At 38.1% G+C, this 26,914-nt stretch overlaps 1 protein-coding gene across 4 annotated transcripts in view; it reads left to right on the plus strand.

Annotated features, from left to right (window-relative positions):
• Positions 1–26,914, plus strand: part of LOC116512931 — an 80,054-nt gene that overhangs the window by 40,979 nt on the left and 12,161 nt on the right. For 2 of the 4 annotated variants that reach the window (XM_032223633.1, XM_032223634.1), the window contains exons 14-17: positions 6,943–6,982; positions 10,370–10,421; positions 16,246–16,357; positions 20,043–20,126. The exons of 1 other annotated variant lie outside the window; for it this stretch is intronic. In XM_032223633.1, the coding sequence (XP_032079524.1) occupies positions 6,943–6,982; positions 10,370–10,421; positions 16,246–16,357; positions 20,043–20,126 (288 nt within the window). Of the gene's footprint in view, positions 1–6,942; positions 6,983–10,369; positions 10,422–14,019; positions 14,112–16,245; positions 16,358–20,042; positions 20,127–26,914 lie in introns of those variants that run through there. One more of the 4 variants, XM_032223636.1, reaches the window with a different exon arrangement.

A 26,914-nucleotide genomic window follows, 5' to 3' on the forward strand; every position in this document is an offset into this window, starting at 1 on the left:
CGTAAACTATGGTTAAGTTTGTCCATATGTTGTCCATTGCTAGTTGGTTTATGGATGCATTCTGCCAGTTTTCTGCCTATTTGTCCTACATAATGTCTGTTGCTGAGTGTTGTAGATGACTCCTGTTTTTTCTTCACCCTAGTCCTGTTTTTACCGCAATGCAGCCAATACCCGATTAAAATATTATTGTTGCCTTGAAACACTGCATAGAAAACACTGTAAAGGCACACATTTAAGGTGCTGATCACAATTACTGAGAATGAAAATGTACAAATTGTCTTTGAATTTTGGAAGTGATTCAACATAAAAAATGTAACTGATATTGTAAAGGATTGGAATGAGGTTACAAAATACTTTGCATGGTGTTTAATGACACTATCTACCTGGTTTTATTTCTAACTTTAAAGGCTTTGATCCTATAAAAAAATTAAAGGAGGAGGCCTTAGATAAACTGCTTCAATCCCATATAGAAGAAGTTTCACTAGATCTCCAACAACTTGTTGCTGAACAGCAAGTAAAAGGCAGGAAAAAATCCAACAAGCCATTATAAGCTTTCCACTTCTGAGTTATCTTCAGTTTTGAGTGCATTTTTTAAAATGCAATGGCTAGAAGGTAGTGCTTACAGTGTAGAAAGGAGCATGTAGCAGTACATGGAATTCTTGTTATACATAAGCAGCGTCTATGTAAGGCAGTGGTGGGTTGCAGGCGGTACACCCCGGTACAGGTGTACCGGAGCCTGTCCGGAGCACCGGGTACCATTCCAGTACAGTGCTCCGGAGGGTCCACCGGCCCGCCTGACCTCCTTACCTGTCATTTAAGCCTTTGGTACTTCTGTGCATGCGCATGGCGCATATGGCGCCTGGGCGACGCTCCACCAAGCAGCTAGAACATTGCAGAGGTGTCACAGGCAGGTACGACACATGCACGCGTTGCGCGCATCCATGTGGTAGACCCTGGGCCCGTTCCAACCGTACCAGTTGGAATGGGATGCGGAACCCACCACTGATGTAAAGGAAAGAAAAGAGCAAAACAACCTAAATGAGTTTTTAAATAAATCTCCAAGAAACAGATCATCAGTCTCCATAATATTGCAGCCTCAATGCCTCTCATGCTTTATCCATCAAGCTGTCATCACTTATTTTCAAGATATTACTCTAAATTTGAATTATGAATTTAACATGTTTTAACTCTATGCAGTATGCACTTTATTAATTGCAATTGGTTATATTTTAATTACAAATGTTTTTTCATTCTTGACTGATCTGTCCCAATCTTACTTTTCCTATAAGCCCTATTATTCATGATACATAATCTTATATAGCGCAAGTGTTTCTACAAGCCCCAAATTATCATGTTATATAATAACTAACTACAGTAGCTGTGTTCACTCATTGTATAGATGGTATTTTGTTAAATAAACTGCAACAACTGAGTTCACATATACCGTATTTTTTGGTGTATAAGATGCACTGGTGTATAAGACGCACCAGGGTTTTGAAGAGGCAAATTAAAAAAAAAGTTTTTGCAATCTGTAAACCTCCCAAAAATGGTCCGTTTTTCATGAAAATGGACCTGTTATTTCTCAAAAAAGGGCATGCATACCCTTTAGGAGGCTTATAGAGTGCCTCCACCTGGGGGCGGGTGGAGGCAAAATTGAGCTTATTTCTGCCCTCCCCAGTCCCCAAGAACACTCTGCAAGGCTCCTAAAGGCTATGCACAGCCATTTTGGTGAAGGGGGCAGGGTTTCGGGAGGCAAAAAATGCTGTATTCAGTGTATAAGACACACCCAGATTTTCAGACTCTTTTTTGAGGGAAAAATGTGCGTCTCATACTCTGAAAAATACGGTAACTATAAACAATGCTTGATAACCTATTATGGACATGTTATGTTAAACTAAAACCAACCACTTTATGGTTTCCCTCGCTTCAAACTGGTTCAAATAGAAATCAAGCCATAGTCTGAATATAACTGAGAATAGAATTTCTGCCCTCTAGATTCTAATTTTCTTGTAACTTTTCAGGGGAATATATCCATAAAAGAATTACAATTGGTGAATTAAATTATTGACAGTGACTTGGACTCTTGGTCAGTGCCCAAAGTAGACTTGACTCAGAAATGAAAATTGTGCGAGCTAATATTACTTTCTTTTAAAGTTATAGTAACTGAATCTTGCAAGTCTGAATGAACTTCCCACCTCTCCCCTCTTATTTTTATGAGAACTAAGGAAGGTCTTGTCTGATACACTTACTCATGTTACAGATCTGCTTTGGACTCAAATTTCTTTTATTTGAGGGCTGTAGCTCTTCCTCCTTTTCCACAAGTTTATTCATTTTTTACATTCACTCTTTGAGCAGGTTCTGCATCCTTACGATTGTTTCATTTTAGTTGAAGGATTGCTCTCAGGACAATGGTCTGAATAGAAGAAGTAAAAGTAATAGTTCTTAAAACTTATATATGACATTATACCATGTTGTTAGAATTTTAAAAAGTCTTTTAAAATAGTTTAAGTTCTATTTTATGTAAATATTGTTGAATACATATTTAGAGACAACACAGTATAAATCTGCAAATTTTAATTTAAATAAGTTTGGAATTGAAATTTTTATCAAGAAACATAACATTGTAATAAACAACTGCTTCTGTGGCTCAAGGAATTCCGCAACGGTTATTTATTTGAGATCTTTTCTAGTTTTCTATATTTGAAATCCAATAGAAGTAACTAAAAGCCTGTTTCCTCCTATTATTAATACTTTCCTTGTTATTTCTTTTTTCATATTCAAAATAATAAAATCTTATGGATAAAATTCCATTACCATAAACAAAAACATTTAAATAATTATGCTGTCCAATAGTTATTTCTAAAGCCAAACTAATGTGCTAACCCTTATTTCACATCTAGTTGACCGGAGGTTGACACTCTGATGACAGCTGGTTAAGATAATTTGAGATTTTCAAGTCTTCAGTACATGTAAATATTATGAACGATGACAAGTGTGTTGGATGTGTCTCCAACCAATTTAATAGTCAGATCAATCTTCATTCATGTTTGAATACATAATCCTAAAAGATTTGTTATCTTTCAGTTGGACGGAAATGGCTAAAGCAATTATAACTGACCTCTGCAAGTTAAGTGTTTTGTATATAATGCACAATATTGTAGTGAATGCAGAACATTTGGTTTTAATTGGTTTTGTCATCTAAAAAATCCAGATTGTAATAACTTCGATGGTTAGAGCATTGTCAAGAAACAAAAGACATTTTCCAACATATGTTTTTATCTTCTGGGCCTCTTATCCCATTTATCCTGGCCTTAGCTCTAATTACCATTTTCTGTTTTTTTGTAATCAAGTACGTCTTACTAGCCACATTCCTTTTCTGCTTATTAGCCACTCTCTCATCTCTTTCTGTCTCTTCACTTTTTCTAGTACATTGGAATACCAAGTAATATATTTGCTGGAAGTAATAGCAAGTAATAGTTCCTTGTACTCTCTTGCTCATTCAAATTGCTTACCTTCTTATTTCTAGGAATCAATTGTTGCTCCAAGATTTTTTAAAGATATGATACAATTGGTACAGTAGAAGATAACAATATTACAACTACAACTTTTTGCTTTTACACAACAGTATGTACAAGCCATTTCTATAACAACAAGCCTATCTAGTTAATAAAATTGAAATCAAAGTTTCATTTTTTTTTTCATTACAAGCACAAAACCCGAAAGCAGTTTCAGAATAGAAACAAAGATATATTCTCATCTCTGGATAAAAGAATCAACTTGACCAACTCTGCTTCTCTTTGCATAATACTCTAGGAGATCTCAAATAATCTCAGACTAATGTCTAAGGAACTAAAGGGTTATCTTGCATTGGTGAAAGTCAGAGTTCATGAGACCACGATCAGAAGTATACTGTACACAATGATGTGTGAGACAGAATTGCAAGGAGAAAGTGGCTACTCTCCAAAAAGAACATTGTTCTCATTTACATTTTACAAAATATCATGTGAATGAGTCAGAATGCTATTGGAAAATGTTCTAGATGAGACTGAAATATAACTTTTTGGCTTCAATGAAAAGGGTTGCTTAGTGAAAGACAAATATTGCATTCCAGCCTAAGTACCTTATCAACATCTGGAAAACATAATGGTGGCAGTATAGTGGCTTTGCTGTCTCAAAAATGCAAGATGGCTTGCACTCATTGATGGAATCATGAATTCTGAACAGGAGCAGTAAAATCTACAGGAAAATGTTACAGTGCATGTAATACCTAGATAATACAGCAAGAATGATCCAAAATTCATAAGTCTTATAACCAAAGAATGTTAAAGGAAAAGAAGTTACTATTTGAAATGGTCCAAGTCCTGACTTTAATTCTAGGAATGTTGTGGATGGACTTGAAGTGGACAGTTATTTGTATCTGCCTTTTGGCCATGTAATTGTGATAAAGACTTGATTTGAATTAATCAATTATTTTTGCTTTCTTTCTATTAGAACAGAAATAAATAAACAGAAAAATAATTGCAAACTAGAATGCATATTCCAGACTGAAATTTATACAATTGCAGTTTTTAAAGTGCAAAAATTCTATATTAATTGAACAGTAGCATCATCCTTTAATGCCTTTTGCCATAACCCTGTAATACTAAAAGTATTCAATGGTGGAAAAAGTAAGGTTCTACATTTAGGCAAGAAAAACAAAATGCACAGGTATAGTATATGGTACCTTGCACAATAGTGGTGACTGTGAGAGGGATCTTGGAGTCCTAGTGGACAATCACTTACTTATGAGCCAGCAGGGTGCTGCAACTGCCAAAAAATCCAGAACACTTGTGATGTTAATACAACTATATAATGCCTTGATAAGGCCACACTTGGAATACTGCATCCAGCTTTGGTCACCACGATGTAAAAAAGATGTTGAGACTAGAAAGACTGCCGAGAAGAGCAACAAAGATGATTAGTGGACTCAAGGATAAAACATATAAAACATATAAAGAATGGTTGCTGGAACTGGATATGTCTAGTCTTATAAAAAGAAGGACTAGGGGGTGACATGATAGCAGTGTTCCGATATCTCAGGGGTTGCCACAAAGAAGAGGGAGTCAAACTATTTTCCAAAGCACCTGAGAGTAGAACAAGAAGCAATGGGTGGAAACTAATCAAGGAGAGAAGCAACTTAGAACCAAGGAGAAATTTCCTGACAGTTAGAACAATTAATCAGTGGAACAACTTGTCTCCCAAAATTGTAAATGCTCCAACACTGGAAGTTTTGAAGAAGAGATTAGTTAACCATTTGTCTGAATTGGTGTAGGGTTTCCTGCCTAAGTAGGTGGTTGGACTAGAAGACCTCTAAGATCCTTTTCAACTCTGTTATTCTATTCTATTAATTTTCTTACTAGTGCAGTTACAGCCCAATAATTTCTCATTAAGGTTTCATGGTTTCACATAAATACAATACAATACAATACAATAGCAGAGTTGGAAAGTACCTTGGTCCTCTTTGTCTCTCTGACTCCCCCCCTTATATCCAACAGCTCCAATCACCAGCCTCAGGAATGTTCTTCCTTACATACTTCCACTCCAGTACAGGTAGCCCTTGACTTATGATCACAATTGGGACCTGTATTTCTATTGCTAAACAAAGCTGTTTTTAAGTGAATCATGCCCAATTTTACAAAAACCTTTTGCCCTGGTTAAGCAAATTAGTGTGGTTTTAAAATGAATCATGTGGTTATTAAATGAATCCTGCTTCCCCCATTGACTTGGCTTATTGGAAGCCATCGGACAAGCTCACAAATGGCAATTGTGTGACCTCAAGAGGCTGCAACTGTTGTAAATACATGCCAATTGCCAAGCATCCAAATTTTGATTACATCATTGTGGGAATGCTGTAGTTGTAGTTGTAAATGACTTTTTTCAGTTGTAACTGTTGTAATTTCCAACAATTGCTAAAGAAATGGTTGTAGGTCAAAGACTACCTGCAGATATCTTTTTTTTTAAAGTACTGTATATACTCGAGTATAAGCCTAGTTTTTCAGCCCACTTTTTGGGCTGAAAAAAGCCGCCTCGGCTTATACTCGAGTCAGTGAAAAATTTGCCCGAAATGGAGGAGAAAAAGGGGCGGGGCCATGCCGCTGGGTGACACTCGTGAATGGCCCAGTGCCCCTGTGAGTTTCCCCTCCCTCTGTGTCAGTTTGCCGCGCAGCGCGCACCGCACCATCCCCCCTCCTCACGTTCTAATGTAATGCAGGGCTGTCTTACGATTCCCCTTCCTCCCCCTCCTGCCGCTCTGCAACAATGTCCCACCTCCTCCTTGTTATGGCAAGCAGCCACGTAGCGATGTCCCACCTCCTCTGGTACAGTGATCCAATGATAGGAATCACTGTGCCGTGTGTCACAGGAGGCGGGACATCGTTCCCGCGGCTGCACGGGACATCATCATCACAGCGGGACATCAGCATCATGAGGTGAGTGAAGTATTTCATTGAATACACCGCTAGTTTACTGTTTTTCTTTGAAATAAATATTCAAAAACATTATTGGTATCTATTTTTATTTTTGAAATTTACCGGTAGCTGCTGCATTTCCCACCCTAGGCTTATACTCGAGTCAATAACTTTTCCAGTTTTTTGTGGTAAAATTAGGTGCCTCGGCTTATATTCGGGTCGGCCTATACTCGAGTATATACGGTAAGTTTCCCTGCTCTTATTTTAATTGAATAAATTAAACTTAATCCTATTATTTGTTCTAGATGTTCTTAAATTGTCAATATTTCATAAACTAGCATTACTGTTTTAGAATTTAATTTTAGCTCTTTATGAAAGTATAAAATGGCTCTGGAATATATTTATACCTGCACACTGAAAATTACAGTCATTCTTTATGAACTATCTTTGGCTTTTTATGTTCCTGTGCTTACTTTTTCATTTCATTCATTTTTAGCACCTGGAGTCACTGCAATTATTGGAGGACGTCCAAAAATGTAAGTGTTTTTAGAGGAGAATTATATTAATTACTGCTCTTTTCTAATGTTCTAATGTTTTGCATCCTAAACTCTAGATTTTTGGCTAGGGATGTTGAAGATGAATTAAGGAACCCATGATTTATAATTCTTCATGAGGAAGGGTACTGCAGTAGCTGAGTTTTCAATACACAAAGCTTCATGAAAAGTAATGATTCTAATGTTATGTTACCAAAATAAGGCAGTTCTGATATAATAGAAATTCTGGCATGTTTCAGCAACTGTTCTTTCACTTTACTTGGTGGGAAGTTGCTGTGAGAAAAGGTTGTTTTGCTATTGTCCATGAAATGGAAGCCTGCAATTTGTCCTTGTCAGTGTGCTTTAAGCAATGCACTGAAGAAATTGTTCATATGGACTAACAAATATACATTGTTTATAGTATTTAGTGTTAATGTAAATAACTGTGCATTAAAGCTGGTGAACCAAAAAGAGCTGTTTTGTGTGAGCAAGAGTAAATTAGACAACTTGTGTAGCAACATAAGAGTTTCAATTGAGAAATCTCTGAAAGATTTTTCCCTGGAGTGTAACTGTTCTGCCTTTAAAGTGAAGGGATTGAGAGTGATAAAGATTGAAAGCTGTGATTTTAGTTTACTATTGTTGTAAGCTATAGCTTGATTTTCTTTGCTGTGGATGGCTAAAATCTTCTGACCCTGATTAAAATCCTCTGACTCCCTGATGGTTGAGTAAGTTATTAGAGATATAATTGAAAGGTCTCAAAATAAAATACCCCAATTTATTGACCAGTTGTGCTCTGATGATAAAAAAATTATCCCAAATTACTTCTGAGATACAAGCAGGTGGAGAAATGTTACCAAGCTTCACAACTTCACAAGTAGCTGAAAATGCAGTTTGCTGCAGTTTTGGAAGAATCTGATATTTACTTTCACTATTATGGTTCAAATATAAACCTGTCAACACAACTGAAAGAAGGAGAGCATTGAGAAAAAAGGCAAACTTGGGACTTTTTCTTTAAAGACATTAACAAGGTTGAGGATCTTGTGATAAAAAGAAAAGCTTATAAGTCTTCTGATAAAACTTCCAGAGATGAAAAAGAACTTACTTCATGAAGATAAGCTGGAAGGAGTGACTTAAACTTAATGAGCCAACTGGATTTTTCTGTGCTTGATATGTGTAACTGAAAGAAAGGTTTAACCAAAAATTTGATACTGTATTTTTTTACAAATTTGTTTACATATAATGCTTAAGTAATTTTTAAAGTAGGCAAAAGATATTGTAAATGTGTTTGAGAGTACCTGTATTAAGATAAAGTTAAAGAAAATGATATACCAGTTTTAAAAACTGTGTTAAAAGGGATGTTTATAAAAGAAAACAAATATTATTCAATAAGGGCAGCTTGGAGGGAGGGATTAAATGTAATATTGAAGTTTAAAGTTTATATGTTAAGAAGTCAAAGAAAAAGACATATTAGAAAGTTTTTATTTAAAAAGAGAAAGGAAAAAAGTTTTTTATTTCTTTCTTTTTTTTTAAAAGTGCTTTGAAAAGAAAAAAAGGGGCTTCCCCCTCCCTTCCCCCCCCCAATAAGGTCAAATAATTTGAAAGAATACAATGAATTTTGTAAATGAAATGGTGACAGTTCACAAAGATTACTAGGTGCAAATAGAAATATACATTATTTCCACAGCAAGGAAAATAAAGCCGGGATGGTTAAATTGATTGTTTTATACAAAGAAGTAAATTTGTTTTCATTTGGACATCACTTCTGGAATTTTTGCTTGTGGAGAAAAAAATGAAACTTTGACTTTGATTTTGTTGATTAGAAAGATTTGATGTTATACGAATGGCTAGTTATATATTAATGTGTAAAAGCAAAAAGTTTGGAATCGGAGTGCATTCATCTTGTAATGTGCTAAGAAGAATTGGAAATCAATGCCCCTTTCTTTTTTCTCTTTCCCCTTGTATCTCACACACCCCTTTTCCCGCTCCCTTTCTTTCCTTAATTTCCTATCTTTTTCTTCTCTTCTTTGTATTTTATATAATTAAAAATTAAAATAAATTTAAAAAGGAAAAGAGTTTCAATTGAGAAGGGTTGATAACCTGATTAAGGGTTTCTTGAAAGATAAAAACTCCAAAAGATGAAAATTGCCAGAAAATATTATCACACCAAGAGAATGAATCTGAGGAATATCTTCATAAAACAAAACACATAACTTAGAAATGAAGTATAAGTCTATGGACAATCATCACAACAGTTTCATCTACAGAAAAAAAAAATGTAAGCTTCAGCAAGAAAACGTAGTTACTGTTGAGCTACAAATGACATTATTCACAGGGCTTCCTTTGAACCTTCTACCATAATAACTAAGAATGCTACACTGTATCTCCAAAAAATTGCTAAGCAGCGCTTGGAAACACAAGATGGACATTCTGCTGCAATATGACTATCCTAGCTCTCACATCTCACAAGTCATCCAATAAGGAATTGTGGAGTTTGATCTCACTATTTGACTCAAATGAAGAAGTGGAAAGTACTGTAAGGACCTGGTTGAAGTGAAAAACTGTGGAGTACTCTGAGGACAAAGGTTTTGTTTAGTGGCAGACCTATGTGGCAAATGGGAATGATTATATGGAATAATAAAAGGGAACAAAAAGCTATTTAAATTGAAGTTGTGGAGAGGGACCATTGCTTTTAGTTCAACCTTCTTCAAAACAACAGTTGCAAGATTAAGATTGTCTGTGGAAATTCTCATTCATCCAGATTATTCAGTTCCCTGAACTGAAGATATTTCTTGGATGTGAAGCAAAATGTGTTCAAAGAAAAAACCAAGAAAGTCCAGTTAACTTTTGAAAGAGCACCTTTGGGACATGGTTAAAGTTCATAATTTGAAGATTATCTGTAATATATAATTACAATCAATTAAGGTACTGGCAATATACCTTAGCCAAGGTGGCGCAGTGGTTAAATGCAGCACTGCAGGCTACTGCTAGATCAGCAGGTCAGCGGTTCAAATCTCACCGGCTCAGGGTTGACTCAGCCTTCCATCCTTCTGAGGTGGGTAAAATGAGGACCCAGATTGTTGGGGGCAATATGCTGACTCTCTGTAAACCGCTTAGAGAGGCCTGAAAGGCCTATGAAGCGGTATATAAGTCTACTGCTATTGCTATAATAACCAAAACGCTTTCTGAAGCAATTCCATTTTAGTAATTTTCTGAAGGCCAGCATTTTGGGAGGGGTGGGGGGGACATCAATAATTATATTATGTTGTCAATATTTAAATTGTTACCCCAAGCATTATAACTGGGCTTAAGGAGTTACAAGGACTGTATGAAAGCCATCTGAAAGGTATTTCTGTTCACATCAGTTTTTAATTTGTACCTTTTTTTTTTCAGATCTCCTGTTCTGAAACCATTTTTCTTTCTTTATCCAAAGAAATATATCAAGGTAGGAGCTGCTATTTAGCATTAATTCTAGAAAGAATGGCCAGTCTAATATATGAATTTTTTTAAAAATAGAATATTTGGGAAATAACATTGAAAGAGGAAAACCTCAGTTGTCAAGATTACCAGCTCCTTAGAACTTGCATAGTATTTCCTCCATTTCCATAGAGCAGAGAAGATTGTGGAAATAGAGAAGCAGGAACTGGAAACGATGATCACCTGAAATTATCAATTTGACCAATAGGAGATGCAGAAAACTGGTGCAGTCAATATTCTATCTTACAACAATGTAAACTACATAATTTGTTACATTTTAATATGAAACTTAATAACATGTGCATTCTTACTTTGAACTCCCCCACCCTATATTCACCTGGAAGTGGTAGAGACACTACCAGGGGGATCAAATTCGATTTTTCCACAGGCCAGATCAAGATTATATCTGGGGACAGAGGGGAGCAGCATGCGCATATGGGAGTCAGTGGGTTAAAGCTCATGCAGGAACCGTCCCCACCATCCCAGCTGTCTTCTGTGTACACACACGTCTGCTGGGATGGCGTGGGCCAGACCGAAACTTCCTGGAGGGCCAGCTGCAGAGCCTCTGCTACTGGACACCTCCCCCCCCCCGTTGCCCAGCAGCCACCCCTCCTCACTTTCCCCACTGTGCAGCCCTTACCTGGCCAGCCAGAAGTTTCATTCTCTATCCAATGTCTTGTGATTCTCATGCCCCCCCAGCCTGCTCTCCGCCTGGCAGCAGAGGCCAGCCACAACCTTGGGATTGCCTTCTCGCTAACCTCTCCACGCCAGCCTTTTCCCTGATTGGCCGGCTGGAAGTTCCATTCTCCCAGCCTCCTCCACATGGCCAGCAGTGGCAGCAGCCCCCTGCTCTAGGAGACACCAGGTGGGACGTGCTGCGGCTGCTGTGGAAAAGGCTGTGGAGCACAAGAATCGCCTGGCAGCTGCTGGAGAATGGAACTTTCGGCCATTCATCCAGGTGAAGGGCTAGTTCAGTGGGGGCAGCGAGAAGGCAATCCTGAGGCTGTACCTGGAGCAGCCTCCACTTCTGGGTGGAGAACAGCTGGTAGGGACGAGTATCATGGGGCAGTAGCTGGAGACAGGGAGCGCACTGCTGATGACAGCGGCAGTGGCAGCTGCGTCCCTTGATCCATGAGGAAGAGGAGGACGCAGTTGTGGCAGCCAATGGGCAAGCTATGGACAAGGCAGTGTTGGTCCATCACCTCCTGTGCACATGCCCGCACGTGGAATAGGGTGGGCCAGGGTTCCGCTGTCTCCTGCACGCACACAGGAATCGGAAGCCTCCGGAGGGCGAAAAATGGCCTCAAAAGAAGGCTGAAGTCAGGGCAACACCTTGCGTGCCCTGACAAATGGCTCCATATGCCACCTGTGGCCTGCTTGCCATAGGTTCGCCATCACCGTCCGAGCAGATGCCTTATCCAGGCTGCCATAATATAATTGCTCAGGTAGGACAGGTAGTTCCAAGCCCTTAAGGGGTAATGTACGATACAAGATGGGTTACCTTGGGTGGGAGACAAATTGTAACTCCCGGAAATGACTGTTGGTTTTACAAAAAAGACATGATCTAAAAGTAGCAGAACACTTCAGTTTCATTAAAATCTTGCACTTAGTTAAGCACCAATTTTGGTGGCCATTGTCACTAAAGAAAGACATAGAGAGCTATGTAGCTAGCTGCCCTATCTGTGCCCGTACCAAAAGGTGACAAGGAAAAATATCAAGACTGCTCCAGCCATAGCTGAGTCTAAAGCCCATTGAAAACATATTTCAATAGACTTTATAGTGGAACTGCCTGAAAGCTTGGGAAACCCAGTGATTTGGGTAATAACTGACTTATTTTCCAAGCAAGTGCACTTTATGCCCTGTCAAAAAATCCTCTTCACTCGCACTTTGGCCAAATTATTTATGGACAACACTTATAGGTTACATTGAGTCCTAGAGAGGATCATCTAAGATCACAGGGTCCAATTCACTTCAAGGTTTTGGCAAGAATGTTTAGTGTGAAGTTCCCAAGAGATGACCTAATTAATTTACGAGCCTCGAGACAAAGTTCAAACAAAAAACATTCATTTATTAGGATCAATATCTTGGCTTGATCTTCTGTGGAGCCTAAACTTGCTTTCGCTTAATTGCGTTTGAACTTTACCCCTCTATCTCCTCCCTTCTGTCATGCGTCATAACTCATATTCGCCAACTAGATTGTAAATATATGAAACCCGACTCTAGCCGAAAGCATGCATGGAATCCTCCCTCCAGGGCCAACCTGATAATAGTCATGGCAACACTTTAGAAGTTGACATCTGGCTCCCCTCACTTCCCGAAAGCGACCTGTGTGACACGAACACAATTTGAGTACAGGTATATAATTTAGGGATGCGTTCCTCTCCCAGGCTTGCCTGGATTTTCTGCATGGAATTTTGCTATAAGGTGATCAGCCTGGATATTCCTACTTTTTACCCAAGATGCCTCTGATAAGGGGTAGCCCTTCCACTTCATTAAGTATTGGAGTTGTCTCCTGTGCCACCTCGAATCAAGGACTCATTGAACTTCATAATGGGTTTGGCCCCCTCTGACCATAGGGCCCGGGGGCTCCCGGGGTAGTGGTCGCAGAGTGGATCCGCTCACAGGTTTTAAGAAACTACTATGAAACGATGGGTGTATCTTCCCCAGCAATCGTGGTAATTCCAATTGCACTGTGACTGGATGGATTTTCTTTACTATGGGGAATGGTCCTATAAATGTTGGCCCCAGTTTCTTGCTAGGCAGTTTTAATCTCAAATGTTTTGTGGAGAAGTAAACTTTCTCTCCCACTCGGAATGGCCATTGTGGAGCCCGGTGTTTATCTGCCTGTTTCTTATAGGTTCGTGCTGCTTTAGCCAGTGCTTTTTTGACATTTTCCCAAGTTGCTTTCAGCATCGACATCCAATCAATCAAACTGACTGGGGGGGGGGGGTGTCCCTTGGATACTCAGGCATTGGGACAAAGTCCATGCCGCTCACTACTTTGAACAGCATGAGTCCTGTGCTACTGTGAACAGCATTATTGTATGCGACCTCAGCAAAAGATAAAAGATCTGCCCAATTGGACTGCTGATAGTTCACATAGCACCTCTGATGCTGCTCTATCATGGCATTCAGTCTCTCTGCTGCCCCATTAGTGTTCGGATGAAAAGCTGAACTAAGATCCTGAGATGGCCCAATGGACCGCAGGAGCTCCCTCCAGAACTTAGCCGTGAACTGGATCCCTCTGTTTGAGATAATTCTTCGAGGTACTCCATGCAGTCGGTAGATATGCTTCAGGAGTTTAGCCAGCTTGTGAGCTGAGGGTAGTCTGCTACAGGGTATGAAGTGTGCCTGTTTGGAGAACAGATCTATTACAGTCCAAATCACCGTGTTTCTCCCACTTTTTGGCAACTCTACTATAAAGTCCATTGCGATCTCCTCCCACAGCCTCATTGGCTCTGCTATTGTTTGCAGCAGTCCGAGGGGGGGGGGGCATCGGTCATCTCTTCATTATGGCGCAGATGGTGCAACTTTTCATGTAACTATCCACATCTTTCTCTATGCCAGGCCACCAGAATTGCCTCCAGGCTAAGTGTTAAATCTTTAGGAAACCAAAGTGGCCTGCCGGTTTGGCGTCGTGATTCCTCTGGAGAACTAGGGTATGTAGGGATTCTGGGACGTAGAGTTTCATCCCCTTCCATGCAAGGTCATCTCTTTTCATCCCTAGTTTGGAGAGAGGGAGGGGGTTGCCTGCTCTTGGCAGCCTGCCTGCTGTGTGGGAGAGGCACTGGTTGCTGTTTTGGGCTCCTTCTCCTATCAGGAGGGGGAGGGGGGTGCACTCCAGTCTGCATCTCCTCCCTTCAACAGGATCAGATGTCCCTCCCCTCTCTTTTGGGCAGCCTGATGGCCCCTCATCATGAAAGGTGGCCCAGTCAAAATCCTCCCTCAGTTGCTCTTTTGCACTCCCTAGGGATTCCATCTGGGGCTTTGGGAGCTTGGTTTGTTTCCAGTCCCACTGCCAGTCCACCCTTGCCAGCTTGCTTGAGACCATTCCCTGTATCTGGGAACTGGGATAAGGGAACTCTACTTCAGCTGCCTTAGCGGTTAATTTCCAAAAGTACTCATCCTTTCTTGCTTCTGCTGCTGGGGAAGACATCACAGCGTGGAAGTGTGGAGCTCTGATGCGGGGGAGGCTGGCCAACTTCCTCCAGTTGAAAGCAGGCTTTCTCTTGATAATCTACCTTCTGCCATGATTGCCTGATTTTCCCTCCAAGCACCCCAAATATTGGGGGAGTGCTCGGAGAGCCCGGGATTCATGAAATCTGGAAATCTTGATAGATTTTTAAAAAGTCGGTTTAGGCTCTCTGTGAAGTTCCCAAGAGATGACCCAATTAATTTACGAGCCTCAAGACAAAGTTCAAACAAAAAACATTCATTTATTAGGGTCAACATCTTGGCTTGATCTTCTGTGGAGCCTAAACTGGCTTTCACTTAATTGCGTTTGAACTTTACCCCTCTATCTCCTCCCTTCTCTCATGCGTCATATTGCCAACTAGATTGTAGATATATGAAACCTGACTCTAGCCAAAAGTATGCATGGAATCTTCCCTCAAGGGCCAACCTGATAATAGTCATGGCAACACTTTAGAAGTTGACATTTAGAACTTCTGGGGGCTACTCAGGGGCTTATTTCCTCACATCATCAAAAAACTAATGGTAAGGTACAAATGGAGTTCTGGAGTAATATCTCAGATGTTACATTAATTATCAACAAGACAATTGGACGGACGTTCTTTTCGCTGAGGTTGCTTACAATATTTCAGTGCACAGCAGCAACAGTTTCACTCCTTTTAAAGTAGCCACTGGGCAGAACCTTGTGTCTATCCTGATTTGCCCCAGGCCACTCCATCAACCACCTAAAAAAGCAGGTCACCCAACTACAAAATACTTGGCCAGTAGTAAGAAAACTTTAGAGGAGGAGTGGGAAGTGTATAAAAAACAAGTTGACAAGAGGCGCACAAAATTGAAAGACTTTAAAGTTGGAGACAAGTCTATTTATTCACCAAGTACTTACAATATAGACAACTTTCCAAAGGACTGGGTGCAAAATTCATTGGCCCTTTTCCCATAAAAAGAACTATCAACCTACTGACTGTTAAACTCAAATTACCAAAAAATCTTAGACACCTTCATCCAGTTTTCATTACAGCCTTCTAAAACCAGAAATCACATCTCTTCCCTATGTCCAGAATCGCAATCACCTCCCAATCCCATCATGATCAATGGGAAACAGCACTTTGAAGTTAAAGACATATTGGACTCTTGACACATTGAGGGGAAACTCAGTATTTCGTACCGTGGAAAGATTTCCCTTCCCCGTCTGGATGGTTTAATGTGTTTGGGTTAATTCCAAACACGTTAAACCATCCAGACTGCTTAAAAAGTTCCACAAACAATATCTGGATAAGCATCGATGACCATTCAACTAATTGTGCCTTTTATGTGTATCTCTCCCTCCCCTCTTGTCTTCTTTACATGACTAATGTCTCTGTCAAGGGAGGCAGTATGTCAGGTCTGCCATCTTTGGCCTGATGCCTCACTGGCATCCTGCCATCAAAGGCCAGGGTGCAGAGGGGGGGTATGTATAATGGACAAATGGAGTCAATGGTCTTTTTTACCTAAGATGTTCGTTGGGTAACTTTACAGGTTGACAGATCATTCCTACTATCATAGATTTTTATATTTATGGCATTAGAATATCTTCTTGTTGAATGAAAATGTATATTTTTCCAGATCAATATATTTATGAATGGACAACATGTTGAAACATTTCAGGAAGATATTTCATTCACTTCAGATCTAACTGTTTCACATGATGAGCCTCAGTCTCAAGAAGAGTTTAAAGGTACTATTGCTTGTTTATTTATGAATTTATTATAGCTTTTATTATCTATCTTCTTGAGAGATCAAGGCATCATACATCCAGAGTCGATTCATGTTATTCCTATAACTTTATGTATAGGTTTCAAAAATCCATCACAGCAGTGGTGTCCAAAATGTCTGTCTGCCTTACGCAGAGTTTATTTGGCTTTTATACAATTTTAACAAGCAAAGTTAAAGCAGGGGTAGCAACAGCATCTTATTGGTTCATTCTACTTGTCAATATCTAAGACCATCCCAGCCTGAGTTGAGGCTTCACATATCTAAAGGTTCCTGGTACTAACTGGTTCTAATAAACAATTGAGGTCATCGGTCACTGAGATCATGGAGGCTCACTGCACATATCTGTACGTAACCCTTCCTCTATTCCTACATTTATGAGATGGATTGAGTTGACAGAAATAGTTATCCAGTTACCCTTTCGTTAAGTCCAAATGTGCATGTGGGTCTATTGGGCCCAATTCTAATAACCCCATACTATATTGTCCTTCAAAGTACTACTGTTTAACACTGAAATTACTCATAACTAAAATGTTTATATGTAGGCCTTGCTTTATACAGAATACGTTGCATAGTTGACCTTTTTCCATTACATACTCATGTTTGGTGCAAGGGAAATCAAGTGAAGTACAAGAGTTGCTGAAATCTAAAAGTTTCTTATTTGTCAGTAAGAATCTTTATTTTTAATCTATAATTCCCTAATCGATTCATTATTTTTAGGAAGTCTATTTCAAAAGTGTAAATTCACAATAATCAAATGTTCTCTAACATAACAAGGTAAATATTCACGGTATACAATAAATTGATAGTTTGTTCTAATGGTTAAGGTATCAGGCTAGTTCCTCTTTAGGCATGAAAGTTGATTGGGTGATTTTGGGCTAGTCATAATGACCTCATGAGGTTGTTGTTGTAGGGAAAACAGGAGGAGGAAAGAATATTAGGTATGTTTCTCATCTTGAGTTATTTTATTTTTTTAAATGAATTATGTCAACTATTAATTTAGTTCCTACCAATCATACTCTCTTAACTATCTAGGGAAACATCTCTTCAGGTGAAATGAGTATGCCAAGTTCATGTAGATGGAAGAAAATAAATGTGATGAAAAAGAGGATAATATGGGTAGTCTTTGATATATGAGTGTAATGGAGCCTGACCATTACAGTAGGGAGTCGTGGTTATAAAACAGATCAGTCACGTGACTAACCCAATTTGATTATGGTTTTTTTCAGAGGTTATTAAGAAAACATCGCAGTTTTCAAAAAGTGAATGCCACAATCACTAAGCAGATGGTTTGCTGTAAATACATGAGTTTTGCTGAACACCAGAACTGTTGACTTTCAGTAAACAATCATAAGACATGATTATGTGACCATTGGATGTTGCAAATGGCTGTAAATATGGCTGTAAATAGTGCCGAAAGTTTGGTCACGTGAGCACAGAGAAGGCCCAACTTCCTCTGCAGATTGCAAACCCCCTTTTTCGAGTCCGTTGCAACTGAATGGTCACTAATCCATATTGGTTCTACTTAAATATATATTTTAAATGACCTTCCATTTTCTCCAATCTAATACATCTAAATCAGTGGTGGGTTCCTACCGGTTCAGCCAAACCGGTAGTGGTTTGGCAACCTGGGTCACTGCCACACCCCCAAACTGATTCTCCAGGCAGCGCCATAGGCCATAGGCGCTGCCATCTTGTTTTTTGCTTCTGCACATGCACAGAGCAATTTTTATTTCACTGTACGTCAAGCACGCGTGCGTGCAAAGCACCCACAAGCAAACCAGCAGTAATAACTGCTGGAAGCCACCCCTGATCTAAATGGATTTACATAATTTAATTATATAGGATTTGGTTATTGAGAATCAGTTTATGTATACTAGCCTTCATTCCCAGATTTGTATTTTCTATTTTAACAAGGCATTTTGTTTGTTGGATTTATCGTCTACAATATATTTTTATCCTTTTCTTTTCTTCTAAGAATGAAATGTTGGAAAGAAATTATACAAAGTGTCTTGGGATTTTATTACCTATTCACCAAGAGAATAACTCTGATAACAGAACAGAACCATATTTGATGTGATAGGAGACGCTAGTAAAAGAAAAATCAGTTTTAAAATGATGCAAATACTGCCAGGGACTGCAGAGCAAATATTTCCTGATGTTTATACATAGCTAGTGTCAGATCCCTAAAAGTGATACTGCCATTCAATTGGGAGGAGGGGGGCCTTGGAGTTAAATCACTAGTGTATCTGTAACAACTGAGTTTTACAACTTTACAACTGGTTTCGTGTCACCAGAAGCCCGAAGGTCCCAGCATCTCTGGAGGGATGTTTATGATAGCCATGTGGGATATTTTAGTTTAATGTCTAACTAGAGATAACCATGGGAACGTGTGTTTTATTGACTCTCAGGGCAGAAGAGTTAAGGAAACATCTTCACACCTGTGTATTGGTTAGAATCTGCATTTGGACAAAGGGGAGGGGTCATTATCAGCTTAATCCCACTTGCATTGCCTAAAGGTTTTCAGATGCTGCTTCACCTCTAATGGTTTCCATCCTGACTGATTAAAGGTTCCTTTTGAAATAATCCGTTTCAAGAGTGTTTACTTTCTCAAGTTAGGAGGGGAGCCATTACATCTAGTATATTACTGAGGCTTGAAAAACTATTGAAGAATAAAATTCTATCAAATTAACCACATGCTGATATTTTTCTTTTTATCTTTAAATTATAAATAAAATTGTACATTTACTGTACTTCTCCCTCCCAAGAGTTAGACTAATGTTCCAAGAGTTTCCAATTAAACTTAATTAGCTTTTTGAAACTATTAAGACGTAAATTACAAGACTGCACTAGTTCACCTATCCACCACACCTTAATTTTTAATTTTTGAACCCTGGAGAAGGAAGTGGATTTACCTGTACAATACAGTACTGTAAACTAGATATCTGCTAAGGAATCAATCTTAGTCAGATAATAGATATGATGGGGAAAAGTGCTCTACTGATTTATTGATTGTTACATAAAGTAACAATCACTGCCAAATCATCAGACTCACAGTAGTTTACAGTTGGTGGAGAAAAGGTTTGCCAATCAATAGCACATCTTTCTGGCAACCATTGAAAGTTCTGTAGACATAAAGGTATCCTGGTGGTATTTCTTCTGGCAATACACCCTAAAATACATGTTTCAGAGAAAGGGATGAATATGCATCTCACTTTATCCAAGTTCTGTCACTCTCCTGGCACATCATTGGACTGAAGCCCAAAGCTTTGTTAACTTTTCACTGGATATTTTCCTTCTCAATGACTTCAGTGAAAGGAGATAATGAAGCTTTGCTTCTTGTGGCTAGAAAATAAATTTTAAGATCCTGTGTCTAGGTATTCTTTTGAGCTCATTCTTTTGTGAGCTGCTCTGGACTGTTGGTTGAAAGTCAGAGTTTTTCCAGCCTTGGAAGATCTGAAAAAATGGGAGTAGGAATTATAATTATAATTATACTTCTTGTCTCTGCTTCTGTAGAATATTTAAGGAAAAGATTTCCTGAAAAATTAAAACTTATAAATGAGGTATGAATACACTTAAATATAATCTTTCTAAAAATCCAATTTTACTGTTGCAGTTGAAGAAGCAATAATCTGTCTCATTTTATATAGATCTACCAAGTGGTCCTCATGTATATCGTCTGGAAGATCTCGCTTATACAAGAAGTGGAGACAAAGGCAACACAGCAAATATAGGTATTTGTCAATCCTATTTTAAAAAAGAACTTCTGATTAAAAATATACATAAGTATTATGCCATAATTATTCCTTCTGTAGTGTGATTCCAAATCAATGTAAGAAAATGATAACATATTTTTTATTTTTTATTGAAAATTTTAAAAAAGCTTTTACAAATATTTACCTCCCCTCCCCACCCGAACCCAACCTCCTCCCAACCTCCCCCCCCCAACTTCCCAGAGCAAATACAGAGTATAAATCTTTAACAAACATATTCTAAAATAGACTAAAAGAAAGTTAGTATCAGCTTTCATTTGTGCTTTAACTCCTCTTTTGTTAGGCTAACTCTAAACAGATTATATCATTCCTCGCTATCATTATATCTGGAATTTCTTAGACCCATATTTATTTTGAATATAGTGAATCCATCTTCTCCACTCCAGTTTATATTTCACATCTGAGTGATCCTTAAGATATGCTGATATTATAGCCATCTCTGCTAAGTTTGTTACTTTTAATGTCCATTCTTGAATAGTAGGCAAATCTTCCTTCTTCCAGTATTGCGCCACCAACAGTCTTGCTGCCGTTATTAAGTACAAAATCAAGTTAGTCTCGATGACAGTACAATCAGTAGTTATACCTAACAGGAATAACTGAAGGGTAAACTTTATCCCCTTTTTAAAGATATTTTGCATAATCCACCATATTTTTATCCGGAATGCTTTAACCTTCTTACAAGTCCACCATATATGGTAATATGTAGCATCAACACAATCACATCTCCAGCATTTAGGTTGTAAATTCAGATACGTACAAACCAGTTTTTTAGGATCTAAATGCCATCTATAAAACATCTTATAAAAATTATCTCTCAGATTTTGGGCTTGCGTGAATTTTACATTCCTTACCCATATCTTTTCCCATGTATCCAGCATTATTGGTTCTTCAAAATTTTGTGCCCACTTTATCATGCAATCTTTAACTAGTTCTGTTTCCGAATCCATTTCTATTAATACATTATATAACCTTTTTATATGCATTTGACCTTGATCTCTAATTTGTTTTAGTAAATTGTCCTCATTTGGCGTAATACCAATTTTCTGATCTTTTTTCCATCTGGCCTGTAACTGTCCATACTGAAACCATATTTGGATTACCTTTTCCTCTTTTAGTACATTCAAGGGTTTTAGCTGTAATACACTTCTTTCTATAGTAAGAAGCTGTCTATATGTAGTTACATCCTGTTTTTGTGCTATACTTATGTTCTCTATTGCATGTCCGGGAATTGCCCACATAGGTATCTTGTTGTTTAGTTTATGTTGATATTTTTTCCAGACATGCAATAGAGTAGTCCTTAAAATATGACTTTTAAAATTCTTATCCACCTTCTTGTCATATATCAGATAAGCATGCCAACCGTATACCAAATCATGCCCTTCGATGTTAAGTGTTCTATCGTCTGTTGAATTGATCCAGTCACTGATTAGTGATAAAACTACTGCTTCATAGTATAGTTTTAAATTTGGCAATTTCAAGCCTCCTCTCTCACGTACATCTTGCATTATTTTAAGTTTTATTCTCGGCTTTTTTTTCATCCGCAAATGCACGTAATCTATATTCTTGATGCCTAATCTTGATTCCCTGTAAATCATCTGATCCCCGTATTTTATTCAACAATAATTCCAGAGTTATAATAAACAATAATGGCGATAGGGGGCAACCCTGCCTTGTACCTTTCTCGATTTTAAATGGTTCTGTTAAGTTTCCATTGACTATAATTTGTGCTGTTTGTTCCTGATATATTGCTTTAATTGATTGTAGAAAATACTCTCCTATTTGCATCTTTTGCATTGTTTTCATTAAAAATTGCCAATTCACTCGATCAAAGGCTTTCTCGGCATCTAAAAATATAAGCGCTGCGGGGATTTGGTTATTCTTTCCCAAATATTCCAGTATATTAACAATTTGTCTTACATTACTTCACATTTGTCTCCCTTGTATAAAACCGGTTTGATCATTGTGAGTCAGTTGCTGAGTAACCAACATTAACCTATTCGCTAATATTTTTGTAAAAATTTTATAATCTATATTGAGTAGTGATATAGGTCTATAATTTTTTGGTTAAAATCTTGATCTTCTTTAGGTATCAGGGATATGAAAGCTGTCTTCCGAGATGGAGGTACCTTCCCTTCCACTTGGATTTTATTAAATAATTCCTTAAGGGGTTCTACCATTTCTAATTGTAAATTTTTGTAATAAGCCGCTGTCAAATCATCTGTGCCCAGTGCTTTTCCAGCCTTTAACTGTTTAATTACCTGGAGGATTTCCCCTGAGGTTATTGGTTGATTTAATCTCTCCCTCTGCTCCTCTTTAACTATAGGTATTTTTTCTTTGTCCAAGTATCTATCTATATCTAAGCCTTGTATTTTATCACCCATGTACAATCCTGTAAAAAATTCAAGGAAGGCCTTTTGGATCATATTTTGTTGATAAACTTCCTTTCCTTTATAATATATTTTTGGTATATTATGAGACTTTTGTTTCTTCCTGGTCAAATATGCTAACAATCTGCCAGGTTTACTTGCATTACAGAAAGTATTATGTTTTGCATATAACATATTTGTAGCCACCTGATCTGACATCAGCATATTAAATTGCGCTCGTAATAGAGTAATTACTTCTTTAATCTTCTTATCTCCTGGGTTTAGTATTAACTCCTGTTCTCTCTTCCTAATCTCTTCCTCTAGTTCGTTTCTTTTTTCCCCCTGTCTACGTCTATGTAACCTATTTAAATTTATTAGGACTCTTCACATGTACGCTTTACTTGCATCCCAAACCATTTCCATAGATGTACCCTTATTCATGTTAAAAACAAAGTATTCTCTCAACAATTTTTTGCATTCATTAACATTTTTCTCATATCTAAATAAATTTTCATTTAATCTCCAAGACCTTCTAGATTCCTTCCCAAATTCCAATTCCATCCAAACCGGGTTATGATCTGTTAAGACTCTGGAACATATCTTCGTCTTCTTTACCCTAGAAAGCAAATCATTTGTTGTTAATATGAAATCAATCCTGGAAAAAGATTGATGTCTATCAGAAAAGAATGTAAAGTCCTGTTCTCTTGCATTTCTTTCTCGCCAGATATCTCTTAGCTCCATATCATCCATCATATCGAAAAAAGACTTAGGTAGTTTCGCTCGCATTTGGATGTTTTGCAGGAGACCCTTCTTGTCTTTCTTGGTATCCAAAACTCTGTTCCAGTCACCCATTAATATGCAGGATCTATAGTCCCATTGTATTAATTTAGTATGGAGCATTTTGTAAAATTTGTCTTGTTGTTGATTGGGAGCATATATTCCCATTAAGAGTATCTTTTTCCCTTCTAATACTAGTTCTATTGCAATATATCTTCCTTGGGAGTCTGCTTCAATTAGTTCAGCTTTCATGTCCTTTCTTAGGTATATAACTATACCGTTTTTCTTCTCCGAGGCGGAGGCTACAAAGTGTTGTCCAAGTCTTGCGCTGATCAAATATTTCTGGTCAGTGGTTCTAATATGTGTCTCTTGCAGGCAAATTATATCAGTCTTAAATTGTTTCAAATAATAGTTTATTTTCTTCCTTTTCTGTGGTGAATTTAAGCCATTAACATTCCAAGTTAAGGATTTAGTTGTCATCTTTAGCTCCCTGAAGCTTTTTAAGAGCCATCTGGAAATCCTGTAGTTTGGCTTTTGGCCTGGTTCCTCCCACCGCTTCTGAGCTAGAATCTGTGGCTTCTTTAGCTGTTGCTTATGTTTGTTGCAAAGCTTGTTGCTTCTTTAACTCTTGTTCCATATGCCTAGTGACCGCATGTGTTTGCCTTTGCTCCTTCGCTCCTTCTAGTTCCAGCAGAGGAACTTGGTCCACCAGCAATAATCCTTGGGTATCTTGCTGTCTGTTCTGTCCTTCTTGCTCTCTTTCTCTGGGTCCTGAAGGAGGGGGATGCCCAGTCTTCAGTGTATTGCTGTAAAAATCTTTAGCCTTCCATACTGAGTTAAGACGATATCTTTGTCCCAACCACTAATCCGGCTGGAACTTCCCATCTGAACTGTAACTGACAGTTTTTGAGTTCATCCACTAAGAAGGCATAGTCTTTTCTAGATCTCAACATTTTTGGTGGTATTTCCTTCAAAACTATCACCTCCTGACCCCCAATTTGCAACTTGGTTTTATAAGACTCTTGTAATATCAAATTCCTCGTGTCCCTTGTGGCAAAATACACCACAATGTCCCTTGGAAGTTGTTTCTGTCTGGCAAGCCATGAATTAACACGGTATTTCTTGTCAATTTGCCAGTCAAAGTCCCCTCCTCCTAACCATCCCATCAGGTGATCAAAGGCTTCTGAGAAAATCTCCTTCAGGTTTTCTTGGTTTTTTTCTTTAAGGCCCCTTATTCTTAAAGCAAATTCCATCTGTCTATATTGCAACATTATAATTTCATTTTCTGCATCATCAACCTTGCCTTGAACCACATCCATTTTTGTTACCAGGTTAATATTGGAATCACTAAGATCTTCCACTGCTGAAACGTAGCCAGATAAGCATTTAAAAGCATCTAAAATATCTTCTCTAATTTCTTGATTACGAATCTGGACCGATCCCAAGACTTCTTCCGAGATCTCCTTAAAAGCAACAGAAATCTGTATTTTAATTTCCATCGAGGCTGCATGATCTTTTAAAGCATCATTTAATACTTTTTGCAATATTTCTTGAGTCAAAAGTTCAGCAGGAAGTGGGGTGTTGGAGGGGCAGCAATGACTGTAATTTAGTTGTCAGAGCAGGTGAACTCCCTGCGCTTTTAGAAGTGATACGTGGTTTAACTTGCTTAGAAGCCATTTCCTCAGTTAATCTTATCTTGCACCCAATTAATAAATCCAGGCAAGCCGCTTATTCCAGTTATTACTCTGTAGTTTGCTAATAAATCACTGCTGATTTAATGATCTTTAGATGACCTTAAGGTCTGTAATAATTTGAGCTCTATGAAAGTTTGTAACATCACAGCACAACCCCGCCTATAAAACTCTTCGGCGCCATCCGTGTCTTTCTGCCACGTAGATTATTAGAAGGAATTTTTAGAAAAATGGAGTTAAAGTCTGTTAATACATACAATTGGAAGTTCTCCGGTATTTTTCTGCCTGTGTTGGATTCAGGTATAAATCAATCGTTGAGCAAGGGGTGTCTTCATTCTGCAAAAAGGCAGAATAAATCCCAGGCGCAGAGTTCGCCGAGTTGGAGGGATGCTCACACCTTCCACACCCCAGATTTATCTCCTGGGGGAGGTTAATGGAGCACTTCCCAAGCTCAGCTTCTCACCCTTCCTTTTTTGCCCGAAGGAGAGGTAATCAATCTGTCAAACAGCTGATGGATGCTGTTTAGACAGCTTAACGCAAACACAGGGCTGAAGCTGCTAAAAAAAAACCAGCTCCTTCAGACACCGCGTCCAAACTGGAAGTTAAGAAACATTTTTTTTAAATGTACCAGTTTGTGCTTCTGTTAATAATAAATATTTCATAATAAAAGGTTTGATGGTTGGGTTTTAGCTTGTCCTCTGTGTCCCACTTTTCATTTCTCTTTTTTTAAAAGTTTAAATATAAAGAAAAACATTTATACTCAAAGTAGTTAAAAGATTGCCTAATTTAACATTCTTCACTGCTCAAAAAATATTTCTCCTCTTCTTTGAGCCAAACCTAACATAATTTTGTGGATAATGTCATGCAGTTTTCTTGGCAACGATATGAAATTATTTTGCACTACCTTATCGTTTGACTCCCTAATTCAGACTGCAGCTCTGATCTTCCATTCAAGTACTAACAAAGCCCAACCCTGTTTAGCCAAAACAAGATCAGTCAAGTGCTATCCTAACTGAGATAAGATCACACAACCCACATACTAAAATAACCTAATTCCTATTTGTGATGACATATGATCACAATAAATTGAGTTCAGTAATCAGGAAGAGGACCTTCTTGGTGGCAGTGTCTCATTATGAAAACATCTTTCAAAAGAACTATAATACTGTCTTATTTTAAAGGTGTGTTAAAGTCATGTCCGTTATCCAGATATTTCTAGAGCACCAACTAACTGTTCTACAATCTGGCTGTTTTTCATACTGTATTTTCAAATTTATGCTTTTTTAGAATATTTGTTTGTTATTGTTCCATTTGATTGTTTTTAATAAATCAGCTGTTCCTTTTGCATATTGATTTGATCTCTTTCATTGTACAAACATGCAGTACAATAATCCATAACAATGAATTGGAGAAAATTAAATATTTACACGGTCCTTCATCTTGAAATGTTATTTAACAATTCAAAAATTATTTTCTATTGCTGTGGAAATTAACAAAATTATTTGTAAAAATCTTTACGTTTGTTTGAATTTTAGTCTTTATACTTTTTACTGTTGCATGGGAGATTGTAACATTTTCCACTGTTCCCATTGCTGGGTCTTTCTTTTCTAAGGTAACAAGAGGGCTGCCTTTCCACTCTAGGAGATACTTTGCACTCATCATATAGCAATAGCACTTAGACTTTTAAACCACTTCACAGTGCTTTACAGTCCTCTCTAAGCGATATAGAGTCAGCATCTTACCCTCAACAATCTGGGTCCTCATTTTACCAACCTCAGAAAGATGGAAGGCTGAATCAACCTTCAGCTAGTCAGGCTCAACCCCCCCTAGCAGTCAACAGAATTAGCCTGCAATACTGCATTCAAACCACTGCATCACCACTGCGCTATATCTCAATACAGATAGTCCTCGAATT

Source organism: Thamnophis elegans, chromosome 9 (assembly GCF_009769535.1).
Source record: "Thamnophis elegans isolate rThaEle1 chromosome 9, rThaEle1.pri, whole genome shotgun sequence".
In the NCBI taxonomy this organism is placed as follows: domain Eukaryota; kingdom Metazoa; phylum Chordata; class Lepidosauria; order Squamata; family Colubridae; genus Thamnophis; species Thamnophis elegans.